Source organism: Sinocyclocheilus anshuiensis, unplaced genomic scaffold (assembly GCF_001515605.1).
Source record: "Sinocyclocheilus anshuiensis isolate Anshui unplaced genomic scaffold, SAMN03320099.WGS_v1.1 scaffold78, whole genome shotgun sequence".
Classification (NCBI taxonomy): domain Eukaryota; kingdom Metazoa; phylum Chordata; class Actinopteri; order Cypriniformes; family Cyprinidae; genus Sinocyclocheilus; species Sinocyclocheilus anshuiensis.
The window spans coordinates 4,031,856-4,052,610 of record NW_015544250.1 but is presented as its reverse complement, the minus strand read 5'-3'; the positions used below and the strand labels follow the sequence as shown (position 1 = coordinate 4,052,610).

Below are 20,755 nucleotides of genomic sequence, written 5' to 3'. Positions count from 1 at the left end.
GTCACAATCTCACAAAATGTGTTATTACATTTTCAAAATATAAAGTCAATTCTTGCATTGTGTCATTGTAAATTAACCACATTTTCACCCAAAATTCTTATTACCGTCAAGTAAAAAAAAAAAAATTTATTACAAAATAAAAAGGTTTTTTTGCCTTTTTTTCTCTTTTGAAATGTTAACTGGACGTGTTTTCATGAGATTCACCCATACAATCTCTTCTGTAATCTTTAAAGGCTTGATGTGCAATAAATGTGTATGATCTCATTCACTCCTGAAAAATTAAAACACCCCAAAAAAATATATATATATCATAAATGATTGTAGATGACAATACTCACACACATTGTCCTCGCCCTAACAATACAAAGCGGTGGTAAACAAATAAACGTCCATGAACTGGGACGGTAGGCTACAGCTTCAAATGGTGTCAGGTCAAGACTACGATAAATCAGTAAAGAACTGCTGTGCAAATTAATTGCACATTCATTTATCTTCCTGATCCCCTCTCAGCAAGTTCAAACGAATCAAGTTTTCACCGTGCATACAGAGAAAAAGCAGCTTTTTCACTCAGCTTCATGCTAGCTCTTAGCAAAATACTTGTACAGTACATGAAAACCAAGTATTTCCAGGATTGTTGGGTCTATTCACAGGAAGGATGCTACAAACAACACCCTCTTCTAAAATTAGCAACCCCTTCTCTTAACATTAGCACTGAGTTAGCATTAGCCATATGCATATTACTAAGGTTGCATTCACGCCCTGGAAGAATTGTCATCTCATGGAAGTTGTCATCTCATAACTGTGGTAATTCTAACAACACATGAACATAGCGTTAGCATATACCCTTCCTGACAGTGCCAAATAGTTGTTGGGGTGCAGTATCGGAAACTCTACAAACTGGAAAGGCCATACAAAGGTGCTAGATAATCCTGAAAATGCTTGTTCCTCGACATAAAGGCCACTTTTTTCCCCACTAGTATCAAGTAATAAACGGATACCATATTGGAAAAACAAACACTTGTTGTCACATCAGGATCTCTGCCTTTCTTGAGTTTATTTTTTCATTTTTTAAATAAATTATTCTATTTTTTAATAACTTATTTTACCACGGACAACCTACTTCAAACACAGTACATGCTTATCTCCAGCTAAATTGGATACAAACCCATGAAGGTAACTTGTTTCTTTAACATGTAATAACATTATGCAGTCATGTAACGTATCGCACTGTGTGGAGTAGGCTCTCTTTGAATTTAATGACTAACTTGTGCAAAACATCTGCAGAGGTGATGGGCTCTACACTTCTGGAGGAAGTTGTACTGCCTTTTCATCCAGTGACAGGCACGTCTCGAGGCATTCCCTGTCATTTGAGGCCTGTTCAGGACAAAGTTGTTCTTCGCCCCCATTCTCGAGAGGTGGAGGTACTTCGACAGACAAGCTCTTGGCCGAATCCTGCCCGCAGGTTTCTTGTTTTTGCCGATCACTCTCCATATCTGGATCCCCACCTTCGCTCACCACCTCCTCTACTTGCGCAGGAAGTGTCTCAAAGGCTGCTGTCTCTACATGACCTACCTGATAATAGAGGACAGAAGCAGGATCTTTGAGCAGCCTCTGCTCGGTCTGTTCATCTGCATGGTTCTCTGTAATACACAGCAGAGTGGCACCTTCAGGAAAAGGCCCTTCTAGAAGGACACCCTCAACCTGCTGCTCTTCTTGTTCCAGTCTCCTTTCCCATTCCTCCGCACTCTGTAGGTGAAGCACGGCTGTTTCATTCTCACGCTCCAGGCTGTCGCACTGCTCCTCTTGCAGCTCCTGAACACTTTGGCTTTCCACCTCCACATCCGAGTCCAAGGGAGAAAGAGACAGAGATGGCGAGGAGACTAACTCCGTCTCTTCCCCACAATCCTCTCCAGACCTTACACCCAACAGGCTTCTCTTTTCCAGGTCAAGTTTCATGATAGTGTGAAGATAGTGGGTACGCACACGAAGAGGGTTGAACTCAATGCGGCCAGCTGTATTACCACAACCGTCACGGGTGCAGCCACATGGGAAGGACATCCGATCCACCTTTGGAACATGGTACACGAGAAAGAGCATGTCTTTTATTTGAATAGGCTTACAGACCAAATCAGGGGTGTCTGATCCTGCTTTTGGAGGACAACCTTCCAGCATAGTTTAGCTCCAGTCCCAATTAAACACACCTGAACCAGCAACTCAAGTTCCTCAGGATCACTAGAAACATTCAGGCAGGTGTGCTCAAGCTAAACTCTACAGGATGGTGGCCCTCAAGGAGCAGCATGGTACACCCCTGGGCAAACCGGACACAACTTGATAAAAAAAAAAAAGTTTAATTTCTGAGACTACCAAGTGCCATACCTGGCACTTAATTCCAGCTTGGCTGCATCCGCAGTGCCGAGGGTCACAGTAGAAGCGGCAGTCACAACCACACTCCTCCCGGGACAAACGTATGGCACGGAGCTCAGCCTTTTCTCTGGCATCTATACAGGCAATTCCTGAGGCCCTCAGTAGTGCCCGACGCCTCTTGGTTGGAAGAGGCTGCAGGAAGAAGCAATCGTCCACCTCTACACTCTCAACATCCAGATCCTCATCAGATATGTCATCCAGGGTAAGCAAATCAGCTTCGGGGCAATCCACAGTTCCATTGCGTGTCAGCTGGGAAAAGTCAGGTAAAAGATCTTAAAATCAAAACAAAATGGCTACTCTACTGCAAAAGCAGAATCCTGTAGGAACAACAGAAGCTAGAACAGAACAATGACAAACAACTAACCTTTAACTTGCGAGCATTGAGTTTTTCTTGCCGTAGGTGTTGACGCAGCACATGCTTGTGGCTGCTCTCTTGTTCGCGTGCAAACTCGCCAAGGGTGTAATGTCGTATAGCACAGTGATGGCGTGCCATGCCCAGGGAGCTGCCACCCTGACTGGGCACACTGGTAAAGCCCTGCCTTCTGGAGAAGTAATAGACTGTCACTGCGTCAAAGCATACCTGCTTACGACCTAAAGATGCTTTGTGTCTTCTGAGAATGGAGTGGGCTACAGAAACAAGATAAAGAGATACTGTAAACAATAATGTTTTGGTCTATTGCTTTAGTACTCCACCTACGCCTCCTTAAATGACAATATTGTGGTTCAAACTAAGTCTCACTTTATCCCAAAATGGTGTTTAAGAGTTTTTCCATCTCAAGGTTTGCTGCATTAGCCACAATGACCAAGTAAGACGTGTCCCTGAAACAATATTCTTTGTTGGTCCTTGAACAACATTTCTATAAAGGAAAACTAAACCTTACTCCGACCCCTATTCATAACCTATCACTAACATCTGTGGGAAATAATTAATTGATAAGTATATATTTCTCTATAGCTATAAGACTAACCCTAACCTTAAACCTACACCTAAATCTGATCGTTTAAAAGCATTGTTGCTCCATTCCGACAAGGATGTTGGTCCAGAAACATCTATGGATGAGGGTCTTGTAGCTCTTACAAACAAAAGAGAACTGCCAACTTGGTTGAAGAACTGGCTCAAGAGGTTATCATGGTCCACAGACTGTCTTAATAGTATATTTCTGAAAGGGTACCTATGTGTAAAACTAAGTAAATAAGCTAAGTAAGAAGCTGTTGCACTTTACACTGAAATGTTATGATTTGCAACTGCTGCAATAGTGGAAATGTTATATGTGGAATTAGCTCAGGGGCTAGGAACAAAACAAAACGCAGGGAAATTGTTTGAGCTCCTTCATAACTTACGGCCAGGAAGTTGTTAGAATAATGAAATTATAAGACTAACTTGTGGTGTGTTCTTACGTGTGAGGGAGCTGGAGGGAGCATTGAGACTGTCGCAGCTATCAGCGCTGTCACTGCTAGAGATGTCATCATCCGAATCTTTGGGTGTGGAACACGGCGAGCCGCTGTCCACCTCCTCGAATCTGCGCTTCAGGCCACGAGATGACACTGTCTCCATGGAAACACTGCGTCTGGAGGCATTACAGATAGGTACAAGCTTTGTCCGACAGACTGAAAGAATATTACTGGCAAAATTAAAAAACATGAACAATCATGACTTAAGAGTGTGCATAGCCAGTAGCATATGTATGTCCAAGAGTGGCATTTTTACTTAAGAAACGCTTTTGAATGCACTCTCATACAAGTTATATAATACCCAACCAAAAATATTAGATGGATACCCCTGGACCACAAAACCAGTCTTAAGTTGCTGGCGTATATTTGTAGCAATAGCCAAAAATACATATTATCGGTCAAAATTATCTATTTTTCTTTTATGCCAAAAATCATTAGGATATAAAGTAAAAATCATGTTCCATGAAGATATTTTGTAAATTTCCTACCATAAATATATTAAAACTTAATGTTTGATTAGTAATATGCTAAGAACTTCATTTGGACAACTTTAAAGGCGATTTTCTCAATATTTAGATTTTTTTTTTTCACCCTCAGATTCCAGATTTTCAAATAGTTGTATCTCGGTCAAATATTGTCCTATGCTAACAAACCATACATCAATGGAAAGCTTGTTTATTCAGCTTTCAGATGATGTACAAGTCTCAATTTTGAAAAATTGACACTTGTGACTGGTTTTGTGGTCTAGGGTCACATATAACATAAAAATGCAATCAAAAAAGGCCACATTCAACAATCTGGAAGCTTATGCAACATCACCTATTTTGCTACCTAATCCTTGACATTCGCTTTCTCCATCCAGCATGAAAGTCCTGCTTAAAAATCATGAAGACTGCAAACGTCACCATGGTAACTGGTTTAAAGCAATAGCCATGGAAAAACTGCATTCACATTTTGGGTCTCTTTCACCCCCATTAAAACCGTTGGAACCTTACAAACAACAAGCCTTTGCAAGTCGATGACAAGACCGGTTCAGTCAAACCAGAGAGGTCACACAAGGCCGAGTCGGGAGGTTTGATCAGACCACCTCCTTAGCCCGAGGGAGCTGTGTAATACAACTGCTTTGAGTCAAGGTTACAAGATGACAGACAAAAGCGACTTCAGCCCATCGAAATGGCCAGACCAATAGAGAAATAGCAGTTTCTTCACGAAGATATAGTGATGTCCGAACATTTAAGCATCGTAAACAATAGATATTAGTCTTGACATAGACTATGGGGGTTTTGTGTATCAAGGCTATGCGGGCACTCAACGTTGCAGTCAAGCTCTGTAAAAATTAAAAACGGGGCAGACGAAGGCAGACAAGGACCATTTTCATTAAAAAGTACTAATCCCGGAGCAGATGCATCCAATAAATGCAGATAAAATCTCTAGGTGAGCCTTAAAAATGCCTGCACTCAAAAAGACCAAATAGAGCCGAGCCTTCAGGGGTTTTTTTTTCCTCCGGATAGGTGGTTGTGTTCTGCGCTATGTTTAGACAAATCGCAACGTTATATTTCCACCCCGAAGGAAAGAAAAAAACAAAATTATGTGTAGTATCCGTCGGCCCGAGGACCCTATGGGCCTCACTTCTGCCCCGGTTTGTTACACTGTAACAATAGAGGAAGGAATGCCGCACGGGACACATATATACTTATTGTGACGTCATGGACGTGCCGGCGACGTAGATGTTGCCGGGAAATGTAGTTCTAGAGTGCCTTTTGTTAGCATGGGAAGCTACGCTGTCTTCCTCGACAGGAAAACGGATATTGTTTCTCTGAGTGGTTATATTTGGGAACAAGGCGTGTAAAGCAATAAAGGGCAACTGTATCGCAAACAAACGTCCCATTTTGTGACATTTACGCTAGGCTAGCTGGTCCCATTTGTAGTCCTCGCTTCGTTTTTTTTTTTGACAGCTCGGTTTCCATGGAAACTAAGTGGGCCGTTTTTAAACTGCAGTCAAACACTATTAGCAAGAGACTGATAATGAAAAATAAATTACAAGTATAAAAATATACTTGGGTAACTCTCACAAAGTCTGTTAAGAACATGCTGGGGTCACATTTCGTCTTGAAACTCAATCTGTACATCACAGAACTTTGTTATAAGGCATTCATGCTGATTTACATACAAATATTGTACTTTATATTAGTCATTTTATGATTTTATTTTTAATTGTCATAAAAAATAATGTTTTTCATTTCCTTTATCCAAAATATAGATCTATTGATTGAGGTGAAATGTTAAACAGGTACATTTTTGTGAAATTCACCCAGGTAACCAAAGACTTTTGAAGCGTTTTCACGTTATAAATGCCCATTAAGTGCTTAAAATTGTTGTAGCCATAGGGTTGAGTGAGAAAAAAAGTTAATGCCACATAAAAAATAAAAAAAAAACAGCTTGTTTCAAGGCAGGTCATTTTAATAATTGCAATGACACGGTAAAGGGTCACAACAGACAGTACCTCACGTCTTTACCATCTTGGTCTGGTTTGTGTCTAGCACTAACCACGGCTACCATTTCTCATGCAGTGCAATGTTTCTCCCCTTTACCCGACCTGAAAGATTAGTACATCAGTGGTCATATCCAAAAGGAAACAAAAAGAAAGTAAATCATGATCTCTCTTATACCATAAAATAGTGCTCTGGCAAGTCGGACATTTGTAAAAACTATACAATGCAATGATGAAAAAATTTAAGGGGGGAGAGGTGTTAAGCACAATGTTAAAAAAAATAAAATAAAAGACGCACATATATAATGCCCACAGCTGCCGATCATCTCCTGCCTGTAAAATGACGTGCATTTGCAGCAACACCTGAAAAATCATCAGGGATCAAAGCTACTGATCCTAATATCATGTCCAACAGTCACAGTCTCGTCCACAAGGCTTAAGAAATCAACAATTAACTTATGAAAAGCATCATTTGCGCAGCAATGCTTCAGTCAAGCCGCTCGCCGTGAACCTGCCAAAAAATCTTAACTTGAAAACAGTGTGGCAGTACAGAGGGAATTCCATTCATTCTGTCCCTCACAACATCTGTGATCATATCAAGATCATTCGCTAAAATTGGGGTGACAATATAAGAACGGGACTGCCTACTTTTTCCCCACAGGTGAGAGAACTGACGACAACGTTCATCATGAACTGAGGCAATTTCATAAGTGTCCTGGAAATCTCTGGGCCTACCAGCGACATAAACTTCCACTTTTGTTGTTTATAAAGCATGTATTCATTGAGCCATGTGGACTGCACTTCACTTGGGACTGTAGCATAAGCAGCTAAACTACTCGGGGGGCGACATCCAGGCAGACAACACCAAATAATACTGTATGCCAGCCAATTCTCTGTTTAAGCCGGTAAAGCCATAGCACATTATAAACATATTTTTCTGACTTTGATAATAGCAACAAAGCAAATGAATGCAAAGAAAGTTAGTAAAATAGAAATTCTGTCATTTGTTTTGTAAGTGTAAATGGGAAGGGGTGGAACAAGGCAGCACACACTCCATGGATAAAACAGTAAAGGTTTCAAAATGCGTCAGGTGCCTTTTTTCCTTTCCCATGATCGCCTCCATTATTATTCCAAGCCAAGCGATCTTCGGTAAGGTCCAGGAAGTGTGCAGGGATGGGGCTGTGGGTTGAATCTTAAGAAAAAACATAAGGGGCCTGTTCACTCCCCCACATCCTTTGTTTTCACTTCAAAATGATGTGATAGCCATCGTTTGTTTCAGCTGCAAATTTAATCGAAAGAGTGCAAGTTATAAAACAGAGGTTACCTAGAAACAAGGACATGTGGGTTTAAACTTGTCAATACTTTGAAAAAAAAAAAACTGGCTTGCTCATACCTTTCATTGTGTCCAGGACAAAACACATCTCATCTTGAAAGTTCTGAATCATCTGTTTGAATGAGAACATAAAGAGTACATCAGAAAAATAGACGAAAAGAGATTTTACTTAAAGTCACGATAAAACGGAAGTAGCCTCTTATCTTTTCTTCTGTATCGTGACAGACATCGGATTATCAAAATAAAAAAAAATACAAATGTAGGATGGGGACTTGTTTCTGTCCATCGGCTGTTAATTGGATTTTAAGAAGTGAGCATTGAACTCAAAAATGAATGTGTGCGAACATGCAAAGTAAGAGAAGTATGACATGCATCACCAGAGAAAAGTCTGTCGTTTTCATGATATTTACTTTTCGAACACAAGTTCCTTGGTCTTATTGCGCACGTTACAACAACATGATCCGCCTCTGAAATGGTTTTTATTTTTAACTCACCAAGCCTTCTTATTTTACAACCCTATTATCCAAACATCAGGCTCAATTGATCCTTCGCAGGGAGTTCTAACATCTTTCCGCGGTTGAAACAAGATACCTTCTGATGTTCATTCAAGTTTATTTCATGCTATAACTAGTGAAGAGTAAGAGATGATCGGTTCACGTGTCTCTTGAACTGAGGCGCTACAGCGATCTATCACAACACATTAAAGAGCCACAAAATGGTATTTATTGTTTGAATTTCTTACAAAATGACAAAATTTTAAAGCTGAGACTTTGTTTCATACCAAAAGTAACCTGCTCTGTCTTGTCTGTTGGCATGTTTTCAGTGAACTCCATAAAACGGTTTTGAAAACTGTGAATTGGCAAAAATTACAGTGTCTGCATTGTAAAGACTGTAAGTCTATCCCTCACAGCCTTGTTTTCATCCACGTTAAATTCAATATGCTGTCTAGCCTGACTAAGGTCTATTACTGATGGATAAAATCAAGTGCTGTCTCTTTTTATCCCCACACTAGAGCTTTTGGCCCAAACCTCATTGAATTTGGTTTTGCAATCTGCTCTTATTTGTGGAAATGAACTGCTATCGATGATGGATTGATGACGACCAATGCACTGCAAGCACAGCAGCAAATTCTGCAAGCTCTGCAGAAATGGCCTTAGGCGAGCAGCTTGCATCTCTTACAATGGATCTTCAGACCAAAGAATTGAAACCAAGTGTGAAAATAGCTTTAAGCTTGCCCTCTATTAAGTAGCAATAGGGTTAACGTTGCATGGTTACAATCCTGGGATTACTATCATGCCTCGTTGTTGTGTCCTTGAATAAACTACTGCCTTCTAGGGACAGAGCCCAAAGGGACAACTTTAACATATGAATGTGTTAGAGGATGAATTTCAAAATTCAAGAAAGCAAATTTCAACAGTAAACTGATCCTTGCCACGCCTGTAAAGTGACGGGAATGTTTTCATAGTGAGCACAGGTTAGTGCGCGAAAATCTAAACATTGAATTGCGCAAACATTTTTGTCAGCCATACCACTTAGATATAAATATATTTACTTAAGTAACCCCTAAGATTAAGTTCATATTTCAATAATTTAACAACACATTCATGGTTCTCTCTTGGTTAATTGTCAAATGACATGCAGGCAAACGGATTAAAATATTTAATATTTTTTCAGTAAATGTTTAATCTGAATCGCTTTTACTTAAATCATATACGGCTGCACAACGTGGCAAAATAAATTGCAATTAACAGTGATGATTTCATCTCGAATTAAAATGTCTCATATTGCTACTGCTGAAACCAACTAAGACCTCTTTCAGGGTCTTTTTTATTATTATTATTAGTTTTAACTTTAAAGACATTAATTATTATAAAATTATTAAAGACATTCATACAATACTGTTGTAAATTACAGTTGTACTGTAAAATACAAAATTTAATTTGATTATTATAAAATGGTTCTACACTACAAGTTACCAATATTTGTCTTAAATGGATAGGTCACCAAAAAAATACAAATTCTGTTGAAAATCGATGAAATGAAAAATTACTCACCATCAAGTTGTTCCAAACCTGAATGAATTTCAACAGTTGCTGGTACCTATTGACTTTATTTTATGTATTTTTTTATACTATGGAAGTCATAAACTGTTTGGTTACCCATATTCTTCAAAATATCTTCTTTTATGTTTAACAGAAAAAAAGGAACTCAAAGGTTTGGAACTTTAGGATGAGTAAATGATGACAGAATTTCATTACGGAGTGAACTATCCCTTTAAATACTTCATTTTCAAACATTCAAACCCTTGAAGATTTTAACATTTCAAATCTACAGGCTTATATTTTGGGGAATACTGGTGAAATTCTGTGAACTTCTGTCTACAAAAATGTTGGGAATTATGCAAATGTGTAAATAAAGTGAACCGACAGCACAATGGACAAAAAACACAGACAAAATGCACAAAAAAAACTCTGAAGCACACAGTGCAAAAGACTATGCTTATCTAAATCATAGCCTTTGATTTGATAATTGCACTAAGCTATATTATGATTTCTATTTTATTTTCATTAACTGTACAGCCTCATTTGTTTATTTCAATTTTACATTCCATTTAAACATTAGCTTTTCATCAACTCAAGAACCTCCTGCACTTCACTTATGAATCCCTTAGGGCTTCACGAACCACATTTGGGAAGCTCTGGCCTAAACACTGAAGAAAAAGAAAGCCTGTAGAAGCCCTCACCTCATCACTGACTAACACATGGATACCAGTGGGTCCCTGCTTGAAGATCTGACTGATCTGGCGTGGAGAGATGCTGAAAAGCTGAGCCAACTTTTCTGTCAGTTCCACAGCTGTTAACTCATCCAGATAGATGGCATGATACACTAAGATGAGGGTAAAGAAACATGAGATGTTAACCAACAAATCATAGCAGAAAAAAAGGAAACGCTAGATAACAAGTTCTAAGGGTCGCAAATCTAAAAAAAAAAACACCTGACAACATGAAATCAATACTCTGTTTATTTTCGCAGATTATTTGACCCCATTTACCACATATCCTAGGTCTTATTATGTGAGTCATAAGTACACATTATTCTAAAGAAAAAAAGCATTGCTGCCTCTAAAAAGCTTTTCTATTTTGCTGACATAACCAGGCCATGCAGGTAAGGGAAAAAAATTATTACATAATAATATCACAGCCTAACATTTCATTCCTACAAATACTTTAAGCACAACTGTAATCAAGTTTGATCTTGATATAGTTGATGTTAAATTCACCGAAGAATGTGTTGCTAGACCCGTCTCCGTTCTCATGTTTCTGGTGCTGTTCACGAGTCTGTTGTTGGGACTCCTGGCACACATAGATGGTGAGCCTTGGACGGACCACCCTACACAAGAACGTACACAGTATAAATGCTGGTTCATAATATGCAAACATCAACAGCCAAGAAAAAAGCAAAACATGGAAGCTGAACAGAAGGATGCTTATAAATGCACAAATGTGATGAATCACCGTTTCCACAAAATACTAGGCAGCACAATTGTTTTGCTGCAATGGCTGCTGAAAATTCAGCTTTGCTATCACAGAAATAAATTAAATTTTAAAAAGTATTACAACAGAAGACAATTATTTTACAATATTGTTGTCTTTACTGCATTTTTGATCTAATAAATGCAGCCTTGGTGAGCAGAGGAGACTACTGCGTGTGTTACATATATGTAATATAGTGCTATTCTAGTATCATTAAGATACTATTAGAGTTTTGTTTTTTAATTTTGAATGAGTTTTATATCTGAGTTTGATTTTTATATTTTTGGTTTAGAAATTAATTTTAGTTAAAAGTTTTAGTAATTTTGGTGTGTGTTTTGACTTCTTTTTAGATTAGTTTTTTTAAGCATGCATGCCTATATATTTTTATTTTGTTTCAGCTAATGTTTTATTTAATGTAATTCAATTTTATTTAAAGTAACATAAATTATGGTTTTAATTTTCGTTAACTAAAATATCCCTGGCTGTAACAGACTCTTACCGTCCTTTGAGTGCATTAAATAGCCGAATGCCATCAGCAGGTCCACAGATCTGGATGACATCCTCTCGGGTCAGTTTTAGCAGATCGGCCCCTGAGTAACATCAAAGGACAGTTAACACACTCACAATAGGATTTTTTCATACGACACTAAAAGGCAATATTGAATAAAGAGGCATATTAAATTTTTCTGAACACATTATGATAAGAGAATGAGATTGGAGAGCATGTGTCATCTGAATGAGAGTGATGTAAGGACCGGTGTGGCACTGTATGGTTGCTGAGTGAGCAGAAGCCTGATGTGAGAGCTGTATGGAATGTGATGCACACTTATGTAAGCCCGATCGTCCCTTTACCCGAGAAGTTTGAGAAGAGACGGCAGAATGGTGAAAAACGGTTTCTATGGAGCCACTGCTGTGCTTCCTGTGGCGTTGCCGTGGGCAACAGATTCTGTTTGTTCGGGGGCAAAGAGAAAGGACAAAATAGGCCTTAGCACACTGACCACAAACTGATCATAATCAGTCTGTTTTTCCATTGTATAGTTCCTGTACTGAAGTCAGACACTCCCCCTTAAACTGTCTGGACTCACTGAACCCATTTCAAACCTTCGTCCATATTGACGAAGTTCATTAACAGATTTAATACAACTTAAAAACCTTTGCACACCAACCAAGTGTTACCTTTGGCAAATAAACATTTCAACATATTAAAATTAGCAAATAAATGCATGTACCTGATTGCTTTCACTGTCTCTTCTAAGTAGGTGGGACGACAACTGTAAGGCAGAATGTCTCTCAGTTTTAAAATCTCAGATTGTCTCGAGTGTTATTATCTTGTTATGAGGAAGCATGTGGTGACTAGCGGGGCTTATACATTACGAACGAAAAAAAACAAAACAAAAAAAAAACAATGGGCTAAAACCTCATGTAACATCAGCCTATAAACCAATGCAAAAATAATGTCATGTTTGGAGTCCTTTTATCCATCAGTCAATCAACATACAATCATAAAAAAGCACGAGGGAATCCAAATCGATTTGTTAAAGAAAAAAGTGCCAAACCAATTCATTATTGTAGATTAGCCTGTAAACTTTGATTTAAGGCTTTTTACATCTAATTTGGTCCCTGTATCTATACACTTCTGTTCAAATATTTGGGGTCAGCAAGAATTTTTTAAGTTTTTGAAAAAAGTCTCTTAAGCTCACCAAGGCTTAATTTATTTGATCAAAAATACAGTAAAAACAGGAATATTGTGAAATATAATTACTATTTAAAATAACAGTTTTCTATTTGAATATATTTTAAAATGTCATTTATTCCTGTGATGGCAAAGCTGAATTTTCAGCAGCCATTACTTCGGTCTTCTGTGTCACTGTTATACATTTTTTTCAGTATTCAGTATATGAAGCATTTGTTTCAAATAAAAATCCTTTGTAACATAACAAATGTCTTTACAGTCACTTTTGATCAATTTAAGGCATCATTGCTGAATAAATGTATTGATTTCTTTAAAAAATAAAAACCTAACTTAGCCCAAACTTTACCCTGAACAGTAGTGTATGTTATTTTTAACAAAATATATAAGGGTTGGCCAGTATGATATATATATATACTGTGTAACAGTAGAAATGTGTCAACCCATAGAAAATGTTATGTTTTAGTATTTCTGTAGCATGCTTGAAAAATTGCAGAAAATAATAAAATGACATGAAATACTTTGCATTATAAATTATTTAATCTACTAGATAAATTATATTATACATTTAATTATATATAATAATTATATTTAAATATATTAAATTACATTTATATTAAACAAATATAAAATAAACATTTTGGGGTTGAATTTCCAGCAGCAATATCTAATATTTTGATCATACTGCCCACCCCCATCTCTATGTTATATTATAAACTATTAGTTCTAACAAAAATAAGCTAAAAGGGCAACATACACTCTGAAATGTGCTGATGAACATGCAGAAGCAACAAAAAGCATTTTACAGCTATTTTATAATAGAGGCTGCAACGATATGAATGGAAACAAAGGGTCATTGATGCACTACTGTAGTGTTCTACTGACATTATTAATGTACATGGAAGCATGGAGCATGCCTTACACACACACACACACACACACACACACACACACACACACACACACACACACACACACACACACACTATAATTAATTTCCATAGAGGTGTATTTATTTCGATGTTTATTAGCGAAATAATGATTTATATAGTAAATGTTAGGGTGTTTTAAACAAGTGAATCTTGTTAAAAGTTACATGCGGTGGCCGTGCTGGAGCATTTCCTGAGCAACAACCCGGTGAGTGAACAGCAATATAAAAGTGGCTTCACGAGACTAATGATGAGCATAAACAGACAGAGAATTAAATTTAGTGCATTTATTTCCAACATGCACTCATTCATGGCTGTATTATTTAACTCATGCAAAGTTACGTCTTTATTGGGAGAGGACTTGACGGATTATTTTAGCCTACGTGACTCCGACTTCATGAGACGATAAGCATATAGACAACAGAGAGCGAATTAAATTCAGCACTTTTATTTCCAACATGCGCCCATTCATGGCTGCATATTATTTAATTCACGCAAAGTTACGTCTTTATTGGGACAGGACTTGACGGATTATCTTATGTGACTCCGTGAGTTCATCTCTATTTCTTCGAGCCAAGCTGCATAAACTGCATATCAGGCATTTATGTAATACATTGTGCATTAATGGCTGTTATGTTCAATAAAGTTTACTAACTACAGTAAATCAAGTACCTGTGCACGCCGTTGTTGTTGCCTTGTTTCCCCTCAGACGCACTGCAATGTTGATCCTGCGCGCAATTCTCAAAACATCCACAAGATGGCGGCGCTTATCGGTGAATCCGATATTACAAAACCGATATCAGAGTATTGTAAAATGCTTAAATATCGGGAAAAATATCGGTAAATCGATATATCGGTCGATCTCTAAACTAAATCCCACACAAATGCAAATGGAACACAGATCAATTTGCTTGTACAAACATTATATATTGTTCAAATGAGAAAATGCAGAATGTGTAAATGTTGTAAGAGAAGAAGCACACAAGAGAACACTGGAATGAATCTGTCAAAGATCATGTCTCAGTGTAAGTATGAAGTAGTTCATATCTCAAATGTATATCCTATATATGGACAGAGTGATGCTGATCCTAGAATGTCACTAGAAACGTTTAATGAATGTTACTGAGAGCAGTGGATCTCAAATATGAGAGAAGATAAACACAGTCACACTCACATCTGCTAACAGTGCCACAGGCTCCGGCTGGTGATTGGGTGAACCATTTCTGCAAGACAAAACCATAAGCCATTAAATGAAAGTAAATCAGCGCATGTTATTCCAAAGAAGACCAATGTTTGCATAGTCTTTAATCAAATTACAATAAATTGCTCTATTTTCCTATTCGATATTCTATTTAGCTTTAGCATTATAAAGCTCAGACAACGTTGACGAATGTGTCCTACCCTTCATTCACAGGAAAGCTGTTGTGGGAGCTGTTGAAACTTGGTGATGGGGAATTGTTGACGTATGTAATCTCAGGCCATGGAGAGCACTAGATAAATACAAAACACCAAATATCATCATATACTCAAATCAAGTGGAAAAAATTCGAAATATTAATTATAATAGAATCATTTAAAATAAAAAAACAAAAACTAAATTAATAAATTAAAATCTCTAACTACTATTAGAGACAAATTCAGTAATTTCAGGTAAATATTCATATCAAATCCAGGCTTTCCAGACAATAGAGAGAGATGAATCAATACAACACACACCAAAAATTATCACATATCAAATATCAATTTAAAAGATACAAATATAACAATAATATTATAAATATTATTTTACATAAAGTATAAATGTTATAATAATATAAAAATGTCTAATATTAGAGATTCAATCATTAATTTTAACTATTCATGTCAAACCCATGCTTTCCAAGGAAGCGATACACACCTCAGTGAGAATGGTGGTTTCATATGAAGGCTGGTATTTCTCCTTTTCCTGCGGTGCTCGCTTCTCCATTTTTTCTCTGTCTGTTTTCTGCTTTCTGTCCGCACCTTTAGGCTAAACAAACCTTGTATTATCATCTAATTTCCTAAGAAGATCTTGTTTTGGTTGCAAGATTGCACAAAAATTATGCTGCACTAATGAAAAACTACTTTCATTGTCACATAGAAAATGTTTATCAGAGAAGGCCTCAGCCCACCTTAAAAACTTTGAATTGGCAGCTGGCAGAGTGCAGATGCTCAGTGTACTCCCCAGCCTCGTTCTCCTTGAAAGTGTCGATTTGAATACGGAACGGCACTCCCTTCTCTCCTCCATGCTTACGCATGGTGAACTCTGTGCTTATACAATGGACCTAAACAAAAAGGACAATAAGTAACAGTGAATGATATTAAAAACCATAGAAAACTGTCTTTGTCAATGGAATCCAGTGCTGATTTAGACCCTACAGGCTTTGACTGTATGGACAAAAACAGTTGAAACATTCCTCAAAATATCTTCTTTTGTGTTCCGTAGAAAGGAAGAAAGTCATGCAGGTTTGTAACATGAGGATGAGTAGTGCTTAATTTGTAAATGAATAATTGCCGGATCCAAAACAGCAATTAAAAGGCGCTGTGACCGACACTGAAAATACAACTTAAGTTTTCCCGGAACATTCAATGACATCAATAAACAATGATGCCACAATTATAAGAGAGCATCGTTCACAAGTTTCTGCATTAACCTAACTAGGGCACAGCTTCAAACCCTGGGTCAAAAATGGGTTGCCAGGATGATTTTAGGAAAATGTATATCTAAGATACATTAAAAATAACAAAATTTGCTTTCATAAAAATAAAATTCAATCATAGTATAGGTATAAATATGCAAAAAATATCTGACTTAAATAAGTAACAGTTTTAATTAAAGTGCATCCTTGCTTTATTTTACAAAATCACAAATGTTCTGTTATTTTGAGTGTGCAAAAATAAAAGTAAACACTTTGTGCTTTCGAATTATGTCTTACTCTTATCTGTATGACCAAAAATTATGTAATTTATGTTTCAGCTGTTCGATCGCACCGGTGCCTCACGCGCTCACACACACACCACATATTCGCAACTCTAACATCGCAGTCTGTTCATTATCAAAATAAAATACAATAACTGGTCCGCTTTGTATGCCAAGCACATTTTTGCTCATGTGAAGATGATATTTCTGTCGATATACGAACGCGTGTGAAGTACAAAGCCACTACATTATAAATAATAGTTTCATTCAAATACATCGCGAATATGGAAACATTAGGATTTGTGCCGAATGAGAGGTACGTGAGCCCAATTATCACCTGGTACTTTCAGTTTCGCTTTGTTTTGGTTTATATATTTTTATTTAATTCTTGTTATGTTCTGAATACCGTTACATTTATATGATTTGTTTTGGCGTGAGCTATACTAACGTATAGCTATGTTTATAGTGTTTATAATGTTTATACAATATAATAGTTGACTTTATTTGGTATTATTTCTGGTATTTCTGGTATTATTACACTCTCTCCAAACGTTCTGCTGCTCACAAAACATCAATGAGATCGAGTTTTAAGAAAGCTGACTGGTCACGGTCAAAAATATGTTGAGGACCAATGCATAACCTCCAAATATGCGCTCGCTCTCATATGCACGCACGCACTGTCACGATCTAATGGCAGATTCTTTAAAACAATTACCGGAACGAAAAATCCCAAATCTGACATTTTCCGGAACAGGATTCGGCAGGATCAGGCTCAAATTAAGCACTGAGGGTGAGTGAATTATGCCAAAATCTTTGGATGAACTATCCCTTTAAGTCAAAATCCATCCTAATGAGGAGGTCAAGGGTGAGTTATCATTGACAAAGTACATAAAGTGTGTATCAGTGGATAAATAAAAAACACACACACACAAAAAAAACAAATATGAAACCTCATGTTGGGATTTTTAAGGCTCCACTCACAGTGTATGGGAAAGTTGTTCTTGAGGTCAGCAAAAGCAGTCTATGATACCTGAATAAACACAGAGGTCCTTTTCGAGGGGTCCCAGAGGAACTCCACGGTGTTGAGCTGTGTAGGGTTTGCCCTGGGATCGACCACCCCTACTGACATCGGGATATCTGAAGATTTCAGTGCAAGCATGTTATTAATGTCTAATACAGTCCTGCATTTCCACAACACTGACATATCGGTAGTAGGGGTGTGCGATATATATATCGTCTACGATAATATCGTAATTGTTGTTTAAACGATATGCGATTTGACATTATTGAGTATATCGCAAAAAAACAAACAAAAGCACACCCAGAGAGTGCACACATAAACTATGAGATAAGTTAGACTACTGCGCAAGCGTATTTAGAGTTCACACTTTCACTGCGTGATTTAGTCTATTAAAATACATTTAGATTTCCCCCAAAATTCAAGATAAGGTATGACTTATGTCTTTTATAATTATATCATCTGATATTCATCTGATATAGTTAATATTACACGAAGAATGACGCTTTTCTCCAAATATCAGCACAATTGCAAATGTGATATTTATTTGATGAACAGTTCAGTAAACAAGAAGTTAATATTAAGTGACTTACATTTTAGACACAACAGTTCTTGTTTTTGCTGTATTTCAACAACGAAAATAGTTTCAAACAAAGCCACGGCAGAACTGTTTTGCATCTCTGAGCAACACCAGCACAATAACACGCTCAGAAAAATATCGTCTAATTATTGGTATTGACAAAATTCCAGAAAATATCGAGATTTTTTTTTTTTGGTCATTATCGCACACCCCTAATCGGTAGTGTTTATCTTTAAGTGCCAATTATTAACAATCATCTTAATATTATGCTACTGATTTTCACATTCTGTTAGCAATGGGTTACAGTATTTACCTAAATCAAGGATTCTGTCTCCCGGCCTGTTCCAGCGCCAGCCCTCCAGCTGCTGGTGTTCAGTGTACTGAAGGCGGCGATCGTGAAACACAACGCGGATGATGCTCTGCAGGGAGTAACCACAAAAAAAACAGCAGTAGAGATATGATTCATCAAGCTCTCTTCAGATATAAAACAGCTAGATTAAGCAGAACATTTAATGGATTCTCAACAGCTGCAGTGATTCAGCCTTAATGCAAGCACAATCCTGTATGTGGGAAGCATGAATTTCAGGGGATGAGAAAGAACAGACAGCAAATCCTCACCTTCACCATTTTCCCATCGATCTCAGGAAGCTCCCCCATTTTCCGATTGTCCAGCATTCGAATCTCATAAGACTGTCCTGCAGCCGATGGGGGAAAACGTTTTTAGCAATACCAGTGAAAACATTTTTACACCTGTTTGTTGTTATTATGTTGCTTATTATGCTTCCCTCTGTAAAAGAATGTGGAATGGAATGGAACAGTTTACGGAAACATTCCATCATAATGGAAAGTTGGAAGCTCTTACCTATCATGCATCAATGAGAATGTATAAAATCAAATAAATAATTAGATTTTAAACAGAACAGTCTTTCCCATACAATGAAAGAGAATTTGGACAGATGCTGGTAAGATTGATATAAATAGAAAAGAAATGTAAGTGTTTTTAATTTTTATATATTTTAAAATGTAATTTATTAATATTGCAAAGCTGAATTTTCAGCAGCCATTACTCCAGTCTTCAGTGCCACATGATCCTGTAGAAATTAATCGAATATGCTGATTTGCTGCTCAAGAACTATTTCTTATTATTATGAATGTTGAAAACGGTTGTGCGTTGTGAGGATTCTTTGATCAATAGAAAATTCAAAAGCTCAGCATTTTTCTTTTGCAACATTATAATGTCTTCACTGTCCGTATTGATCAATTTAATGCATCCTTGCTGAATAATTAATTTCTTTGTAAAAAAAAAAAAAAAATCAATAAAAAATACTGACCTAACCCCCTAACTTTTAAACAGTAGTGTATTCTCCAAGTCTTCAGAAGCACAAACCCTTTAAACTTAATTTGTTGTTTTAATAAACTATTAACATTAATAATGTCTGTGTATTACACTATAAAATGTTTTCGAAAGTCATAAATAAAGCAAAGATTATTGGAGCACATTTTACAAGAATTTACTATTTCAGTTTGACTAATACAAAATGTCATGTTTAATTCAGTGTGTAACTTGCTGTTTCTTTGTAATTGTTTGTGAAATTGACTAGCAATTTCTAAGGGAAAATTCTCTCTACACCATTTTTTCTTTCAGTGTAATAGATTTAAATTGGCATTCAATATAAAGCTAAGGAAAGATGTTCAGATGTTCTTCAGCCAATGTTGCTGAACAGACCTTGATTGAGGTAGGTGAGCGTCTCATCGTGTAGTTTGACAGCAGGAGAGGTGGCGGCACACAGTACGTACTGGAAGGGAAGGATCTTATTTTCACTTTCCGGAGGTAAATTAGATTCCTCCTGCTTAAAGATGGGGAGAGCTAGCACATCACTGCAAAACAGCACGAGAAAGAAAAGAGTGAAAAAAATTGCACAATTTTTGGATTTGTTTTTCTTTATAATACAATTACATTTCAGACAAGCTCAAAAGGCACATTTCTAAAGCTCCTCAAACATCAGGGAACAAATCATCACAGATGGCAAAGCAGGACTGGAACAGACAACGATTTTGTTACCTGGAGACCAACTAATGAGGCTAGACAGAGTGACTCTATCTTCCTATCATCATCGGAATGCATTTTACTTTAACCATTTAAACCCATTTTTGTTTTATTAACTAGCAGAATAAAATATTACACGCAGAATGCAGTCATGTCATACAGAACTTGAATTTCTCAGTAAAAACATGTTAAAAAAACATCTAAAATCCCAAATATTGAATAAAACACTTCTACACATGATAATATCAGCACAAACAGACCTGTACTTTTCTAAATGGTTAATTTTCTGCACAACATTTATGTAAGGAAATACAAGACAC

The 20,755-nt window shown here is 37.1% G+C and overlaps 2 protein-coding genes across 2 annotated transcripts; both read right to left on the bottom strand.

The window, feature by feature from the left end:
- Window positions 1-1,093: 1,093 nt before the first annotated feature.
- On the bottom strand, window positions 1,094-4,041 carry LOC107697975 (cysteine/serine-rich nuclear protein 2-like). Its single transcript, XM_016498879.1, has 4 exons — window positions 3,823-4,041; window positions 2,789-3,051; window positions 2,377-2,673; window positions 1,094-2,067 (listed from the first exon to the last, which is right to left on the bottom strand). The coding sequence occupies exons 1-4, from the start codon at window positions 3,977-3,979 to the stop codon at window positions 1,297-1,299; spliced, it is 1,488 nt and encodes a 495-aa protein (XP_016354365.1). The 5' UTR covers window positions 3,980-4,041; the 3' UTR covers window positions 1,094-1,296.
- A 2,610-nt stretch (window positions 4,042-6,651) lies between these two features.
- LOC107697842 (transcription factor CP2-like) lies at window positions 6,652-20,537 on the bottom strand. Its single transcript, XM_016498692.1, has 16 exons — window positions 20,534-20,537; window positions 20,115-20,312; window positions 19,007-19,083; window positions 18,702-18,807; window positions 17,821-17,927; window positions 16,003-16,155; window positions 15,750-15,860; window positions 15,254-15,342; window positions 15,027-15,075; window positions 12,463-12,504; window positions 12,086-12,179; window positions 11,733-11,823; window positions 10,981-11,090; window positions 10,444-10,586; window positions 7,761-7,812; window positions 6,652-7,646 (listed from the first exon to the last, which is right to left on the bottom strand). The coding sequence occupies exons 1-16, from the start codon at window positions 20,535-20,537 to the stop codon at window positions 7,609-7,611; spliced, it is 1,464 nt and encodes a 487-aa protein (XP_016354178.1). The 3' UTR covers window positions 6,652-7,608.
- Window positions 20,538-20,755: the final 218 nt, after the last annotated feature.

Bases quoted from the DNA above. Each gene is read 5' to 3' on its own strand.
- LOC107697975 (XM_016498879.1), bottom strand. From the start codon at position 3,979: ATGGAGACAGTGTCATCTCGTGGCCTGAAGCGCAGATTCGAGGAGGTG. The intron at 2,674-2,788 runs GTTAGTTGTTTG...GACTTTTCCCAG, and splicing joins TCAATGCTCGCAAGTTAAAG to CTGACACGCAATGGAACTGT. The intron at 2,068-2,376 runs GTATGGCACTTG...CATGTTCCAAAG, and splicing joins AAGCTGGAATTAAGTGCCAG to GTGGATCGGATGTCCTTCCC.
- LOC107697842 (XM_016498692.1), bottom strand. The intron at 17,928-18,701 runs GTAAATACTGTA...TGAAATCTTCAG, and splicing joins AGACAGAATCCTTGATTTAG to ATATCCCGATGTCAGTAGGG. The intron at 7,647-7,760 runs GTATGAGCAAGC...TTAAATTTGCAG, and splicing joins TGTCCTGGACACAATGAAAG to CTGAAACAAACGATGGCTAT.